The sequence below is a fragment of the Otolemur garnettii genome, unplaced genomic scaffold (genome assembly GCF_000181295.1).
Source record: "Otolemur garnettii isolate 467f Iridium unplaced genomic scaffold, OtoGar3 scaffold00017, whole genome shotgun sequence".
In the NCBI taxonomy this organism is placed as follows: domain Eukaryota; kingdom Metazoa; phylum Chordata; class Mammalia; order Primates; family Galagidae; genus Otolemur; species Otolemur garnettii.
The window spans coordinates 4,372,544-4,389,778 of NW_003852412.1; the positions used below are offsets into that span (position 1 = coordinate 4,372,544).

At 41.2% G+C, this 17,235-nt stretch overlaps 1 protein-coding gene across 1 annotated transcript in view; it reads left to right on the forward strand.

Annotated features, from left to right (window-relative positions):
• PIK3R1 (phosphoinositide-3-kinase regulatory subunit 1) overlaps positions 1-17,235 on the forward strand; it is an 86,030-nt gene that overhangs the window by 41,819 nt on the left and 26,976 nt on the right. Inside the window, exons 3-4 of the mRNA XM_003785882.3 lie at positions 16,354-16,446; positions 16,891-16,965. Coding sequence (XP_003785930.1) covers positions 16,354-16,446; positions 16,891-16,965 — 168 coding nt within the window. The remainder of the gene's footprint in view (positions 1-16,353; positions 16,447-16,890; positions 16,966-17,235) is intronic.

Consider the following 17,235-nt stretch of genomic DNA (forward strand, 5'->3'; position numbering starts at 1 on the left):
ACCTTTAGCATTTTGAATTATACCGAGTAGGAGCAAGTGAAGGGATTTATACCTCATGAAAATATGGACAGTTAGATGATAAGAGCTACCTCTTCTAGAGGAGGAGCCGTCAAGTTCTCATTACCCACAAATTTTACCCCCTTTTGTCTACCTGAGGCCCTGCTGAGCTGCAGATAGAGCCATGGAGGAGGCATTAGCTGAAGGCCTATGATTAGGGACTTAGTGCTGGTCCATTTACCTCTTTGTCTTAGTGTCTGTCCAAAGACCCCAAAGGGGAGTAATCTAGTCGTGCCAGCCTGGGTGATGGAGGGTGTATTACACTTGGAGTTGTTTATCATGTTCTGCTCATACTTATATGCTGCAGAATTATGATCACCTTTCCTTGTTAGACAGTTTTTACAGAGTAGATGAACATTTTCAGACAGTCACTATAGATGGCATTGCTTACCTGGGAACTGTCATTTCCAAAAAAGATTCTGTGTCTATATCACTTCCCTATTCTCTCCCTGTTGTGCTTTTTCAAACATTCACTGTCTATAGCATCTGTTACCCAGGAAGTATTATTTCCAAAGGCGATTCCCTTGTCTGTAATGTAATTCTGTGTTCTTGTTGCCTTTCCTGAGTAATAATTTTTGATTCAGTAGTTTTTAGCTACTTACAATGTTATCGTATAATCTGAGCTGGGAACCGCTTGCCACTTCCAGTTTCTGCCACAGAGAAAAACATTTTACACTTAGAGAAAACAATAGCAGCTTGACTTTTTGAAGGAAATTGTCTCTCTTCTGGGTCCTAACTGGAAGCAGATATTTAAGTTGTGAAATTCATTTTTTTTTTTTCTCAAAAGTGTCAGTTAGGAACTGGGTTGAAGCGTCATGGTCCATGCTCTTCAGAGCCACATTTTGGGTCTGGGGCAGGCGGCGTGGCACCTTCTGAGAGAGGCGTCTGACAGCACGTGGCACTGCTTTACTCACTGTGCTGTCCTCACAGCTCCGGTCCTGTCCAGGCTGCCTTTTTAGCAGGAGTTTGAAGCCAGGAATGCACTTTAGTATTGTAACAAACACAGTTGAAAAATAGTTTCCACATTTTATAAGCATGGATTCATGAAACTGCATGTTCTGCAAGGTGGATGTATTGGAAACCTTGAATTCGAGGATGCTACTCTATAAAAACTTATGCCCTGGGACCAGCTTATCGAGAAGAAAGATCGTTCCCCAAGGTGCCTGCCTTTGCCACTAATATTAGGTAGATATTTCTAACTCCACCCCTGTTCATTTGTCTTATAGCAGGTATGGGACATGTTAATGACCACTAATTTCACAAATGAAATTATTGTAGCTCATACTGTCAAGATGTGAACCTAAGCAGACCTTAGGTTTTCTGACTTAATAGCTTCACTCTGCCAGCCTGTCCCTGATAATTGAACCTCCTGTCATCTGCAGTCAACAGACAGTCTCTACCAGAGGGTACACAGACACTTTTAATGCTCATTTTAAGGAGTGCCACTAGCAGATGGAGAGCCATCAGATGAAAGAATTTTATTAATCACAGCATTTCTGAAGATGTTCTGACCCCACCCCATGCACGGTGCTAAACACCAGGGTTCCCGATTTCTAGTATTTCAGTAGGTTCTCAGTGTGGGTAACAGACACTACGGGTGCTCCCGTCTGCTCAGATCGAATGCCTTCACAGCAGAGTTGGACTGTTACCTATGACACGCTCATAGTAAAAGAACACAGAACTCTTATTTGACCCTGTTGGGATAAAAGGGTATGGTTCCTTTTTGTATGTCTTTATAATTTCGACTAAAAACCTAACATATCCTCCAAATAACCAGGTTCCCACAGAGGAAAACCTGACAGCCACATGTCCCCACGACAGTGAGCCATTGCGGTGTGGCCACTCTGAATTGAGGTGTGCTGTGGGCATAGAATAAGAGAAAAATGGAGACTGAGATATCTTAAAAATTAGGAATTTTTTAAATTATATTTTGAAATGATAATACTGTGTCCTGGATGTATGGGGTTAAATAAAAGATAAACTGCCACCTGTTTCTTTCTACTAGTAATGTGGCTTCTGGAGAATGTGAAGTTGGGTCTCTGGCTCTCTGTCTCAACCCCAGTATTTACAGAGCACTACAAGCCATTCTTCCTCTGAACTCCTGGTCTAAAACTCTACTCAGTGGCTATTTGGTGCATTCTGTTTGATTTCTTTTTGTGAGTGTCTGTGTTTCTGCTTCCAAAATGAACGGTCAACTGGTAGAAAACAGCTGGTCTTGTACTGTGATTTTTCGGGAGTGGGGAGGGTTGGTTGTCACCACAAGGAGGGAGGTTCCATTCCCATTGGGTGAGCATACAGCAGAGAGGCCAAACATCCTGTAGAAAGTCTTAGGAAAAGAAAAATACAGTAAGTAGGGAAATGGTTTGATTAAGAGTGGCCATTCTGACCTCTCTACTTCCTGGGTCTGTTCTTTGACTAGAGAACTCTCTTTCTAACTCTCTTGTCTGGTTCTTGGCAGTCTGTTTCTGAAGTATTAACAGTGGGCTGCACCACTTACAGTTTTAAGGAAACCCTATGCCCTTTGAGACCTCATGAGATGACACTCAGTTCATACGTAAAAAGATCCCTCAGAAGAGAGCTGCCTTTATGTCCTCTAAACCAGGTAATCTCCTATCAGTTAAATCCTGGCTCTGACTAGTACAGTGTGAGCCTGGACAAGTCACTTCACTTCTCTGAGCCTCAGTTTTCCCCTCCATAAAATGAGGATGATGATAGAACGTTCCTTATACGTGGTTATGTGGTGAAAGATTATATTTTCTGAGATAACTTCAGTAAAGCAAGTTAGCGTAGAACCTGACACATAGTAAGTGGTTTGTAAATGTGAGCCATTGTCATTATTGGCACCTTGGTAATGACAGCCTCAAACACTAAGGGAGTTTTTAGGATATTAGATCTGATCTCGTTTGATTTGGAATTATTTCCACCTACCACATTTTTCAAGAATGCATTATTTTTCAAAAAATTAAATGACTGAATGACAAGTTCCTTCAGAGGGGAGCAGATAAACTTATAAAGATCCAGGGTTCGAAGCACAGAGCAGCTTCCTCTGAGTGTCACGCCTTCTCACTAACCCCCTGCCGTTTGTACTTGCTGCCTGTGTAGACTGAGAGCTTGTTTCACACGTGCCTCTCCTCCCCCGTCTCTCAGAGCCCAGCACGGCTGTGCACACATTGGTCAAGAATCTCAAAATGTCAGAAGGAATGGCACTTACAAGTAACTTAATTCAGAAACTCAGAAGGACAACAAGAGAAAGAGAAATCTGAGGTGGAGTGGAGTGAAAACAGCCCTTGGATTCAGACAGACACAGGGTGTGACATCCGATCTGCCGAGCACCAGTCAAGTAATCTTGGTGCCATCACCTAACCTCTTTCCCACATAGAAAATGAGATTGCTGTGCTTCACAGGGCTGTCTTCGTGACTCAAGGAAGTGACCTGGGTGACTAGGGTAGTATCTAGGGCAGTGACTGTGTCCCTCCCTCCTTCCCTCCCTCTCTCCATGTCACTCTCAATTTCATGATCTTCTGATCATGACATGGTAGGAACCCAGTTAAAGTTACGTTCTCTGATTTGTAGCAACCATGACTTTGGAATACACTTAAGAACATAGAGTTGTCTTTTGGTAGATCCACTTACAGAAATCAGAGGAATTTTTTAGTCCTTTTGAACTTACGGTTTGTTCTGGCAAAATAAAATATACCTTGAAAACACTACTTTAAATTTACCTCCCTCCTGGGTTAGAGGGCATTCATTAGAGGGTTAACCCCACCTGGGTTAAGGTAGCCCTACGAAATATAATTAAATGTTGCTATTCTTCCATTTATCTAACTTCATTTATTCCCCTCCCAACACATACGTATTTGACATAATATCTAGTGCAATTCCAGCCATCCTTTAGGTGCTTGTTTATTGCAATTTTTTTTGCTGTTGTTGTGTTTTGTTTCGTCAGATTTGTAACAACACGGTGGCCAAAGAGAACATGGAGTTATTGTTAAAGTAATTCCTGATTAAATGTAGATTGTCTAATCTTCTGCTATAAAGCACCTTTTCAATTGTTTTTCATATGATAACAGTAACAATCATAAGACATTTAACAGTACTTTAAAAAAAAATTGAAGTCACCAAAGGATGTAATTGTGGTAGGAACTCCTTTCTAGGAGTTCCATTAAGTGGCCCCCCAAAGCAGTTTATGGAATAAAAGGAAATCTGTCTTCAAAAGGCTGATACAAAAAGTGACCAACAGGGGGAAACCTAATACAGCTCTTTAGATTAATTCACTTCACTCCTAGCCTCCTTTAAAATATTACCCAAGCTCCTATTGGAGCCAACAAAAAACATCTGTTGTTTTATTTATAGCCACAATTTCTAAGAAGCATATTCTATAGCAGATGAAAAAGTAGTTGACAGCTCATAATTCATAAAGTTACTGAGGCCTAATCTGATAGAACAAAATGTACAAAACTCCCTCCCGTGGTTCAGGCCCTATCACTTCCCTTTCAACCGAAGACAGAAATGGTGCCACAGAGAAGTAGAGTATAGGTTGTTAGGTTGTTAGCAGAGAGATGGCTCTGAGACGATAATGGAGGAAGGAATACCCCGCAGTGATAAGTGATTGCTTTTGTCTCTGGAACATTCACCAGCCCCTAGTCACTGGTACTTTTTCATTAACAACATCACAAGTATTTTCATTATAGGCAACCGACACTTCCCTTACCATTCCTGCTTTTAGAAGGGGATATTTCATTCAGCTCTGTTGTAGTTACTGATTGTTACCAATGTATTTCTATCAAACACATAAAAGTGTTGATTAAAATTACTGACTGTATGGTCCCCTCTGAGTGAAGTTTAATCTATGCCTTTACCCCTTTCCTTTCACCAGTTAGCCCTCATTTATATTGACATGACCACTTTTATTGTTGACTTTCACACAATTATTAGAATACACTCCCAGATATCACCTCTCTATACTTGTTAGCTTATTTCTGAGACTCTTTTCGGGAACATGGTCAAGCTACTTTCTGTAATCAATATATATTTTATGGTTTGGTTCTATCTGTAGGGCCTTCAGTGTATCACAGTTTTTAAAAAGTAGATCTGGCACAAATAAGTCTCCATAACAGAATACTGTTTATAACACTGAGATTTTTTGGTGGAGGAGAGAGTGGATTTAAGGATAGGGTCCAACTTCTGCCCAGATTGACCCATCTAAAATTGTACTTCTTAAAGTCGTAACCAGAATAAGTCTATTAATCTCTTTAGCTGAGAGGTAGTTTATTTGTTTATTGTTTATTTCATTGATGGTCATAGTATATTCTGAGATACGAATTTCTTAGCCCACCAGCCTTAATCACCTTTGAGGTGGTGAAAGTATATTGCTTCATTTTTAAAATTTGGATTCTTGGTACAGTTAAAGGGCGTGTTTCCTTTTATTTCAAAATTGTTACACTTTATTATGTAGAGATAACTTAGTCTTATGTCAGGGATTTTTCCCCCCAATTTTTTAATTAAAAATAGTCTGACTAAAGGCTATCTTATGTTCTTGCGGATTTGTTCTGCACTAGCTGATAGGGGATTTTCCTTTCACTATTTTCAGGCCATTCACCCTTTTGGCCTTGGTTTCTTTCTTTTCCCCAATTCCACACATAGCTAATTGTTTCCTTTTCTCTCCCTCTTGGATCACGGGCACTTTTAACTCCCTTCACGCACTTATTAAGCATCTCCTACCAAAATTTCATTTTAGGATCCTTAGAAATATGAATTACTAAATGTATATTAAAAAAATTATTTGGGGGGCCATTTCCCCACCTGGTGATTTAGCAGAAGAGTCCCTTGTACCTTTGGCCAGCTATATTTAGCCGAATAAAATCCATTACATCCTTGGGGAAGAATGTGCTTAGTTTAGCCTTATGAGAAAAGATTTAATATATGCTGTCCTGAAAATATTTAGCCTGGCCCAGTGGGCTGGCAAGGCTTCAATCCTGATAAAGCAGAGGTGATGGAGAGAAGCTGGCCGGCCAGTCCAAGTTGAAGCTGAACAAACGTGGGTTGTGGCTGTCACCATGTGCTTTCCCAGTGGTCTCCTGCAAAGATTTTTCACCCTCTGCTCAGGACTGTGTAACCTCCCAAATGGTGTCACGCAGTGTGGCTGCCTGAGGAGAGAACCGAGATTCATAGTGACACTTGGCTATGAAATCCCATCTATCCTTTGAAATCCTAGCTTTATCACTGCTGACACAACTGTAGGCAACTTGCTTCACTTTTCTTAATTTCCATTTCCTCATCTGTAAAATGAGGACAGTTAGAATTCCTCGCAAGGTCATGCCGATCAAATGGGGCAAAGCACTGAGCAGCTAGGTGGGAACTGTCACCAGCAGTAGTAGTAATTTGTGATCAGCCTTTCTGGCTTTTTCTGTTTTCCTCCCCCCGACCTGGAACACTAAATTTGCAGAGCTGAGTTCTCGTGAATGTGGCATGGTGAGAAGCGCTCTGACGTGAGTGTCAGGAGACCTGAGTTCTAGGCCACTGGTTGGACTTCCTGTGAGACCTCGGGGAAGATGAGGCCCACGTGATCCCTCCCTAGGCAACAGCACACCACGCACAGGGCACCAGAGCGCTTCCTGCTAATCTGCTCTCTGATGCCTAGTTAGGTATGATATCAGACCTAACTCCACTTGATAAGTAGACCCTCCAGTCACTATCCTCTGCCCACCACAAGCTTAAATGTTTGTCAGCTAGGGCCCCGTGTGAGACCAGCCCAACCTCAGTAAGAAGGTTATTCCTTGGGTTTCCTCTCCATCAAGATCTTGATTTTCTCCCTGTAGCTGGTGGGCTCATTCTCAGTCCCTAGTACTCCAAGTGTGGTCCAAGGACCAGTAGCATGGGCATCACTGGGAGCTTGTTGGAAGTGCGGAATCCCACTCGGTCCCCTCCTCCTGAGCCAGGTCATTGCTGTGCATATTAAAGGTGAGGAGCACTGCCGTAACCCACTGCCCTTGGGGATAATCTGACACACAAAGGGTGTTTACTAAATCCCCCTAGAACTTGTGTTTGACACTGACTTTTCCTAGATAAGGTTTCTTTCTTCTCTTTGGGGTGTAGTGTACTGATGTAACTCAGGTTACTACTACAACAAAACACCATAGTCTAGGTGGCTTAAACAACAGAAATTTATTTCTCAGAGTTCTGGAAGCTGAAAGTCTAGGATCAGGGTGCCAACATGGTCAGCTTCTGGTGAGGGCTCCTCCTGGCCTGCAGGCGGCCACCTTCCGATCTGTCCTCACACGAGGAGGGCAGTGAGCAAGCCCTCTGGAGTCTTTTCAGGGAAGGGCTCTAATCCATCCTGAGCGTCTGACCCTCATGACCTCATCTAAACCCAATTCCTTCCCAAAGGCCCCATCTCCAAATACTATGATATTGAGGGTTAGGGATCAACATATGAATTTGGGGAGAGAGGACTCAATTCTGTCCATAGCAACTGACATCTGTACCTTACTTTGAAATGTATCTAAAAAACACCTGATGGACCGTGGGTGACTATGTAACAAAGCAAATGAGATAACATGTTAATTGTAGAATCTAAGTGGGAGATATATGGACATTTACTGAACAATTCTTTCAACTTTTAGTATGTTTAAAAATGTCAGAGGAAAAAATCCTCCTTTCTCTGTAGTTATTTGAATGGAATTTGGTCCTGGCTTTCTTAAAACTGCCTGTTCTGTGTAGCTGGACAAATATGCCTCTTTGGCAGTTCCCTTTTCTCTCTCTTCCCACTCTCCTTGGTCAGCCAACGTCCTGCTTCTGCACTGTGAGTGAGGCTCCAGCTTGGATCCAGTGCTGTTTGGGGGTTTCTGGCTTCCCAGTAATACCTTTCTGTCCAGCTCTTCTCCTTAGCCCTGCCCTTTGCTGATCTAGGGACCCATCAATTGCTTGTCACATTGGGGCTTCTCAAGTTCTGCTTTAAGATCTTGCTTTATTATTTTTAACATTATGTCTTACCAGTTTGACTTTGAAATTTCTTATCTGATCTAAGTGGGAGAGATGTGAGCATCTCAAGTTAACACTCAGCCAGAGATAGCGTGGTTCATCTGGGATGCCCCCACCTCCCTCTCCTGTGATGAACAGGGGCTTCCGTCCCTTTTTTGTCTATAGTGTTAAATATCTGCATTTTAAAATAGTTTCTAATGGGAAAGAATGTATTAATTTGCTTATTTTGGGGGGAAAGTACAAAAACCGACATTCTCAAGATAGCTTAACTAGAACATAATCAGAAAGCATTATAGCTGTTCCTTTGTGGAATTGAGCATCAAAAATCCATGTGTCACATAACATTCTTATTGCCACTTACCTTTTAAATGAGGGAGCCTTGGCAAGAGATTTTGGAAAACTTATCATAGGTTTCTTTCTTTGACTGAAACTTATCTACTCCCACAGAGGGAAGGAGGCCTAAGCTGGGCTCGTAGGCTTCGTTTAGGAGATTTGTGACATTGGTCCAATGACTTGAGTTCTCTACATTGCAGTTTCCTTGCCTTTAAATTGGGTTTAATAGCAACTATTCATTTTTGAACTGTTATGAAAAAATAAATACATGCCTATAAAATACTTAACTGTGGTGATGTGGCTCCTAGTTGGTGTTCCGTAATATTCATTCATTCATTCAACAAAGAGCCAAGTGCCCACTGTGTGGTGTGTGCACTTTCTTTTGAGGGGGAGAAGAGGTCTCTTGGTCACACTTTTTGTATGATGTCTTTCTTTTTTTTTTTTTTGAGACAGAGCCTCAAGCTGTCCCCCTGAGCAGAGTGCCATGGCATTACAGCTCACAGCAACCTCCAACTCCTGGGCTCAAGCAAGTCTCCTGCCTCCACCTCCCAAGTAGCTGGGACCACAGGCGCCCGCCACAATGCCCGGCTATTTTTTGGTTGCAGCCGTCATTGTTGTTTGGCGGGTCCGGGCTGGGGATTCGAACCCACCACCTTAGGTGTACGTGGCTGGCGCCTTAGCCGGTTGAGCTATGGGCACCAAGCCGTATGATGTCTTTCTAAGCCAAAAGTGATCAATTTCCTTTATAAATCGCTGACCTCTAAAATCTCATGGACTCAACTCTTTTTCTGGTGGGAAAAAGGGGAGGGGCCTTCTTCCCCACTTACCTCCTGCCCAGCATTTTAATTTTCTATACACTATAAATTGTAATCTTTGAATCAGATACCAATTTAGGTGATAAGAATCGCAGTTGATTAGGCCTGTCAAAGATTAAGTGTAATCTTTTAGTTATCTCTTAGCTCCACAGCTAATTTAGCTAAGGCCTTCAGAAACCAAGCTGTGATGTCTGCTTATGTTTAATAAGATCTTTGCCCGCTGTTTGTTTCCTATCCCAGTCTGTTGTGTAGAAATAAAACTAATGGGAGGAGGAGCTCACATCCCTTTCATTTGTTTTTAAGCTGTGGAGCAACAGAGATTAGTGGGAGAAGATGAACTAAAGATACTAAAGACCAATTATGTTGTCTGAAAAGATTTGCAAAGTTTAAATCTGTTGGCAACGCTTTGTTCTCTGCTATTAGTTATCTCAGAAAATAATGGAATTAGAGCTGAGGATTTATTTTCACATCACTCTTTCTACTCTTTTTCAATTGCCCATACTTTTTTCTCCCTCTTGCTCCTCCAAAAAAAAGTCCTGGTCCCTCCCAAGCACACTATAATTTAGTACACAATCACTCCAACTTTATTTTACTTTACATTCAGAAAATTGAAGTCTAATAACTCTCATGGATTAGTATGGTAGTTCGTGTTGGGAAACTGTGATAAAATGAAAATAATATGATAGTTATGACTTCTGAAAAGATACTGAGTAATGGTTTTGTATAGAAAGGCAAAATCCAAGTGTCTACCAAATGTGCTCCCAGCTTGCCACCTTAAAGAAGTATTGAGAAGACTCTTTATTGCTTACGTATGATAGTTTCTGGTCTTAAAATCAGTCATTACAATTGGGTATTTCAAAAATCTATTAACGGTAATAAAGATTACATGAATAATCTTTTTTTTTTCTTTCAATAGAGACAGAGTCTCACTTTTCCCTTGGTAGGGTGCAGGGGCATCACAGCTCACAGCAACCTCTAACTCCTGGGCTTAGGCAATTCTCTTGCCTCAGCCTCCCAAGTAGCTGGGACTACAGGTGCCCGCCACAACACCCGGCTGTTTTGTTGTTGCAGTTCAGCTGGAGCCGGGTTTGAACCCACCACCCTCGGTATATGGGGCCAGTGCCCTACTCACTGAGCCACAGGTGCTGCCCTACATGAATAATCTTAACATTCATAATAACTACCCATTAGTTTGTGCTTTCCACATACTGGGTGCTATGCCTACCATGTTTATTTATATTATTCATTTAATTCTTATTACCTCACATAATTATTCCCATTTTCCAGATGAAGAAACTGGGGTTCAAGTTAATTAACTTCCCCGGGATTACTCTCAGCAAATGGAAAAGTTAGAATTAAAACTCAGGCCCCTTTGGTTTTATACCTGAGTTTTTAATGACTTCTATACTGATGATTACACAGGTGTGTCCCAAAATTAAGGAACTCATAATTGGTTTTGTGTTTTAGCTGAATTAACTTAGCCAATTTTTTATTTTTTGAGATAGAGTCTCACTATTGTTGCCCTTGGTAGAGTGCTGTGGCATCACAGCTCATAGCAACCCCAAACTCTTGGGCTTAAGCAATTCACTTGCCTTAGCCTCCCAGGTAGCTGGGACTACAGGCATCCGCCACAACACTCAGCTATTTTTTTGTTGTAGTTGTCATTGTTGTTTAGCAGACCTAGCCCAGGTTCGAACTTGCCAGCCCCAGTGTATGTGGCCAGAGCTCTAACCTAACTGAGCGACGGGCACTGAGGCCAGACCAGCATTTTTTGTGATGTTACCCGTAGAGCTCAAGGAGTTTAAAGTTCAGAATGTTAGTCACTGTCGGCATAAAGTATAAGTGTGCTTAAAAGGTTTATTTAAAAAACAACTTGGGGTTTGTTAGTTTTGCCCACCAGAATGTACATTTTTCCCTCGGAAGTGAGATTGTTTCAGATAGAATTCAATTTTGATACAGCAGCAGTTAAGATACAGACTGATCTTGGTACAATATTGATCCACACTTTGCATATACTCTCTCCTTTCTATGTATTACATTTTCAGAGGTCAGTGGCAGTTTTTCACACACTGCTAAGCTGCTTCCATTGGTAATGAAATAGTTGGCTTGGGTAGTCTCTGGAGCTCCGCCGTTTCAGCTTAAACTTTCCACTCAACCCTGCCAGGCACTAACTTTAAAATATCTTTTTTTTTATGGAGAACGCCTCCAAAAGGTGCAGCTGTGTGCTGGTTTCATCTTGCACTTCATAGCAGTATTGGCACCACTTAACGCAAAGGATGCCACTGTCTCCCACACATCGCTTGTGCCCAAGGACTGTTGAGTTGAGGCCTGTCCATGTTAGTGGTTTGGGAAGGGCTTAAATCTGGAGAGGAAGGCTCTCTCCTCCTCCCGGTGATTGGTTGTCACCAGGGCAAAGGAGGAAAAATAGAACTAGTGGAAAGTTCAGCATTGGGGATGTGTCATCAGAAATTCTTTCTACAACCTGGGACACCTAGTTCATCACTGTTCTGAAGACTGATTCCTTCTTGCTTTTGAAAGTGTGTCTTGGAGATACCAGCACTTTCAGACCTTTCTGCTATTCTTCCTTTCTTTCTAAGCAGTTCTGATTTCGTTTGGTGAAAAAATAATTTAGCTAAGTGAAAAAAAATGGGGTTGGATTGTAATAGAAGAATCTATAAATTTATCCAGACTCTTAAGAGTAGACTTGGTTCTCCGATCTTCTACACTGTGCTACAGAAGACCTCCAAACTCATTACTCATTCAGGTATAAAATTTGAAAGGTGAAACCTAATGAGGATTTATATGTGAACTTCAGGAGGACCATGCTCTCTTAGTTTGTGTTTTGCTTGGTAGCTCCACCCTACATGATCAATACCCTTAGTATCTTTTTTTAAGTTCTAAAATGTTTTATGTTTTGGTTTAGCAAACTGTATAACATGATATGTTATCATGGACTTTTCAAAGAGCAACTTGTCAAATTGGGAAATCCTAGCTATCGTCACTTTCTGTTGGAATTTTTAAAAAAGAAACCGAATGGGAAAAAATAATTACTGACCTTTGTATATTTAATAGAAGTAAAGGAATAGTTGCTTTTAGAATTATTATTAAAATTAATGTTTTATCTTAGAATACTTGTTAGACTTTCAGTGGTAATTACTACTGTGGCCCTGAATGGATGACATAAGCTTTAAAGCAGGCGTCCTCAAACTATGGCCCGTGGGCCACATGCTGCCACCGATCACGTTTATCTGGCCCACTAGGTGTTTTTGCCACTGCTGCCTGTCCTGCTTAGCAGCTGACTCGTCCCGGGGCCTACAGTCTGGCCCTCCAGCAGTCTGAGGGACAGTGAACTGGCTCCCCGTTTAAAAAGTTTGAGGACCCCAGCTAAAGCTTCTCAGGTAGGGCTGTCATATCCTTTTTTTTTTTTTTAATTAAATCATAACTGTGTACATTAATACTGTCATGGGGTATAGTGTGCTGTTTTTATATACAATTTGAAATACTTTCGTCAAACTGATTAACATGGCCTTCATGTCATTTTCTTAGTTATTATGTTAAGACATTTATATTCTATATTTAGGAAGATTCACATGTACCCTTGTAAGACGAACCATAGACGTGATTCCCACCAATTACCCTCCCTCCACCTATCCTCCCTCCTCCCCCGCCTCCCTCTCCCCTTTCCCCATATTCTTGGGCTATAATTGGGTTATAGCTTTCCTATGAAAGCTATAAATTAGTTTCATAGTAGGGCTGAGTACATTGGATACTTTTTCTTCCTTTCTTGAGATACTTTGCTAAGAAGAAAATTTTCCAGCTCCAGCCATGTAAACACGAAGGAGGTAAAGTCTCCATTATGTCTAAATATTTTAAAGGGCAATGGCTTGAATCAGACATTCTATACTAAGGAATAGGAAATCCTTGAATGTTTTTAACCATCTCTTCTTGCAAAATTTACCTTTTAAAACTGCAATTGCATAATGTTTATCAGCTGTGATGAGCTCTATTTGCAAAATAGAGCTTTTATCAGTTTTACAAATTCAGTGGGAAATTCACTCAACACATTCATTACAAAAGGAATATTTATACTTCCTACTATATGTGTAGTTTTTTTTTCTCTTTTAGGTAATCTGGTGTGCATTTTGAGAAAAGTTCCAGTGTTCTCCCAGATCCCTGACTGGCAGCTTATCACAGTACCTTTTAGAAACTTCATCTAACACCTGAATGAGTAAAACAAACGTTACATTGTAGCCCAGGACACTGTAGGGAAACTGTGGGGTTTTTTTGCCAACATTGAAAGGACAAGGAGAGTAAGAAGCTTTTGCTTTTTTTATGTTTTTCACACTAAGTGAGGAAAGAGAAGGAGGGCTGTGGCATTTGCTAGCCCAGTAACATAACAACTGTTGGGTGCACATTTCAATCACAGTTAGATGAAATCTTTAATTATCGTGTAATTTAACTTTCATATTTGACCACGTTGATGAGATTCTGGAGTGAAATAAACTTTTATTAAGTAATTCTATTCCCGTGGCTAGCATTAAACAGTGCTAATTTAAAATTTATGACGGAAGAAGAAGAGGAATGGCATGTCAGTGGCGTGAGAGTTGTGTGGGCATGTGTGTATATTTACTATTTAATCTTTAACTTTTTGAGTTTGGGGTATGCCAAGGCTTTGTTGAGGGCTAAGGAGACACACTGTAGTAAATCCTAATTAGTATCATTTCTCTACAGAGTCCGTTTTATTACATATGCTGATGGGATGACATTTTCTTTTGTTCAGTGTAGAAAGTATTTGTCAGAGAGCATACTTTTGTGAGCTGACAATCTACTTAAGGCAAAAGGACAGTGACACAATTTATCAGAGGAAATGGTGTGCTCTTTCATTGTATTCCTTTTTTATTTTATATAAAAGAAAAGCTTTCCATTGAAAAAGCAATGAAACTTTCAAGATAACTGTATTTGAAGTGTTTTTCAAGTACATGCACATTTTAACATTCAGAGATTGAGAAGTTGTCCTTATCAGATTTTTTTTTTTTTTTAAGTAATCACCCACATGAACTTTCTTGTCAAAATAGTATGTCTTAAAACTTAGGACTAACCCCAAACAGATTACTAGTCCATTCCTGGATATTCTGATTCTGGGGATTTGGGGTGGTAACTGGGATGGGTATTCCAGCAAGTTCTCCAGGTGATGGCTGGGACTCTAGCAGGTGTGGGAAACACACAAGAGATGAAGTTCCCACCCAGCTCTCTGCACAGGGTTCTGCCTTTATGAAGTCCAAGATGAGTTAGAGTGATGTCTCAGGAAGACAAAGTCACCTAAGGAACTGAGTGATAAACTTTTGCAGGGCCTTGAGTTCCAGTAGTGATTAGCTCTATGTCATGATGCCCTGTCCTCAGGGACAGCTTTACAGTGGAGTCTGTCACACAGAGCTGACTCAGGAATCCTTCATCTACCATTGACAAAATTTGCCCTTGCGCAGGCAAATAGAGTTGCACCCTTTAATGCCTTGGGCACTAGCCACATATGGCTATGCAATTTAAATCACTTAAAATAAGTTCAGTGGTTGTTTTAGTTTAAATCAATTAAAATAAATTCAGTTCCTCAGTTGTAATGACTGTGTTTTAATTACTTAGTGGCCACTGTGTCTAGGTAGTTGCTTCATTGGAGAGCACAGCTATAGAATGTTTCCATCACTACAGAAAGTTCTGTTGGACAGTACAGCTGTAGCATTTTCCTTCAAAATTCAGCTCTTTTTTTTCCTGAGTTGCAATGGCTGTTAGAGCTCGGTGACAAGATCACGGGTCCATCCATATACTGCATATGGCATATTGCAGTCGGAACGAGTCTTCCCACGGAGGGCTAGGGTTTGCAAAATGACTTAAATCATACTTAGTCCTCTGAGTCAAAATTGAATAACATTACTTTTGTATCATGAATTTGTTATTCCATGTTGACTTTTAGTTCTTGAAATATGGGGTTCATGAGAAATTTGTCCAACACAGTACTAGGATCTCCCTGAAAAAAAAAATTGCAAAAATTCATTTTGATGAAAAATTGTATTTCATCTTTCTTAAATTATGTAGGCTATTTACGTTTGTAGACAAGCATTCAAGTGATGAATCATCAGTATCGTACAAAGGTATTTATAGATGGCTAGTAAACAGGTTGCACATACAGAAAGATCAGCATTTACTTTTGTAGTTTGAGAAACTGGAAGTGAATATTTTTAGCTCCCTCTTCTGGAATAGTTTGAGAAAAATATTGTTATTTAACAATGGTTTCTTTTTTATTTTTTTGAGCGAGAATATGGTTATTGATGTAATATCAAAAAAAAAGTATTTCTGAGTGTCACAAGTTAGATTTTTGGGGTACCATTATGGTTGGTAAAATGCATGAATAAAACATGGAAAAACAGTCCATAAATGCATCAAGTTTCTTAAACTACTGACAAAAATACAAGTAAGCAAATAAAGACTTTCATGGCAGTTACATAGGCACTTGATTTGATGCCGAGTGGGCCGCGATCATTTATTTGTATCAGCTCCAGGTCTGCTACTCGGCCCACCCCTGGCACTTGTGGGGCTTGAGGCAAGAATAGAAAAGGAGGCCTGGGTACACTGCATCCAGATATTTTAGTTATAGATCCCATTAACAAATTGTTCACAAAGTCTGTTCTGTCTTCTTTCCTGGGCGGCTCTTCCCTCCTAATGACCGGGAGGTCATACTTGAATTCAGACTTCTTGGGCTCTTCAGAGTTCTACCTCTGAGCATGGTGGTGAGGGAAGAGCTGGACCCGGGCTTGTCCCCAGCTCTCCCTGTATATCTGAGCTCCAGCCTATCCTGAGTCCCTCCACTCAGCCACTGTGTGTTCCTCTGTCCAGGGGAGGATGGACTTTGGGGAAAGGCCATAAGAGGTCATTTGGCAGGGAGTTCTGGGCTTCCGCATACGTACTCTGAGTGTGTCCTAGGAGAGGAGAAGCAGGCATGGATGGCCCCTTGTCCCAAGAATGCCGAGTCCAGGGTCGTGGTCCCTCTTGCTGGGGCCTGAGCTTGCTAAGGTTCAATGTAATTAGATTATTTTCTATTTCCACGTTCTTCACTGTGGCCTAATGCATTTGACAGTACCCAGCTGAAAAGTAACGGTGGGATTTTCCTCACTTGCAGCTTTGACGCTCCCGGACCTTGCCGAGCAGTTTGCCCCTCCTGACGTTGCCCCCCTTCTTCTTATCAAGCTCCTGGAAGCCATCGAAAAGAAAGGTAACCAGACTGTCGAGGGAACCAGTGCATTTGTTATGCTTTTATTTCATGTCTGTTACAATTAATGTTTGTCTCTTGGCCATTCGTGAAATAAATTTCTTACTATCTGCTATGTACAGATACTGGGCTAGACCCAAGAGCGATTGGGGGCTGTAAGGGGAGAGGGATCTCAGTCTGTGATTTCTAACTCCAGATTAATATGTAGTTGCAGTGTGGAAATGAGCGAATTTTCCATAATTTAATGATGTGATTAACTTCTTAGTAGCCAGATGGTTTTGCCAGAATCATTGACATGCCAGATAAGATGAATAGTTGCCTCCAAGAATATTTGGGACACATCTAGAACGGCTATTGGATGGAAAGCGGAATGTCTCTGGCAGGAGGCTCCCAGGTTCTAGAGAGAGCTGTGTTTTGTATATATACATGGTCTGTTTTGTGTCCTAGGTCTGGAGTGTTCAACTCTATACAGGACACAGAGCTCTAGCAACCCTGCAGAATTACGACAGCTTCTTGATTGTGGTGAGTGTCATGGAGCTAGAAATACAAACGGGAAAGACAGTCCTTACCTTTCTGTTCCAGTTAATGCATGCCAAAAAATGGAAGTTGATCCATGCAGTGTTCTAGAGTGTAAAGACAGACTGTAAACCCTCGAAATCACACATAGTTCTCTGCTTTATTAGGATAACAGTGCAAAACAGTGCAAGCCTCTGCTGTCTGTCATTTGCATGGGGGTGTGAGTGTTGTCCTGCCTGCCTGCGGACACCTTGGCCATCCTTGCAGCTGGGAGGC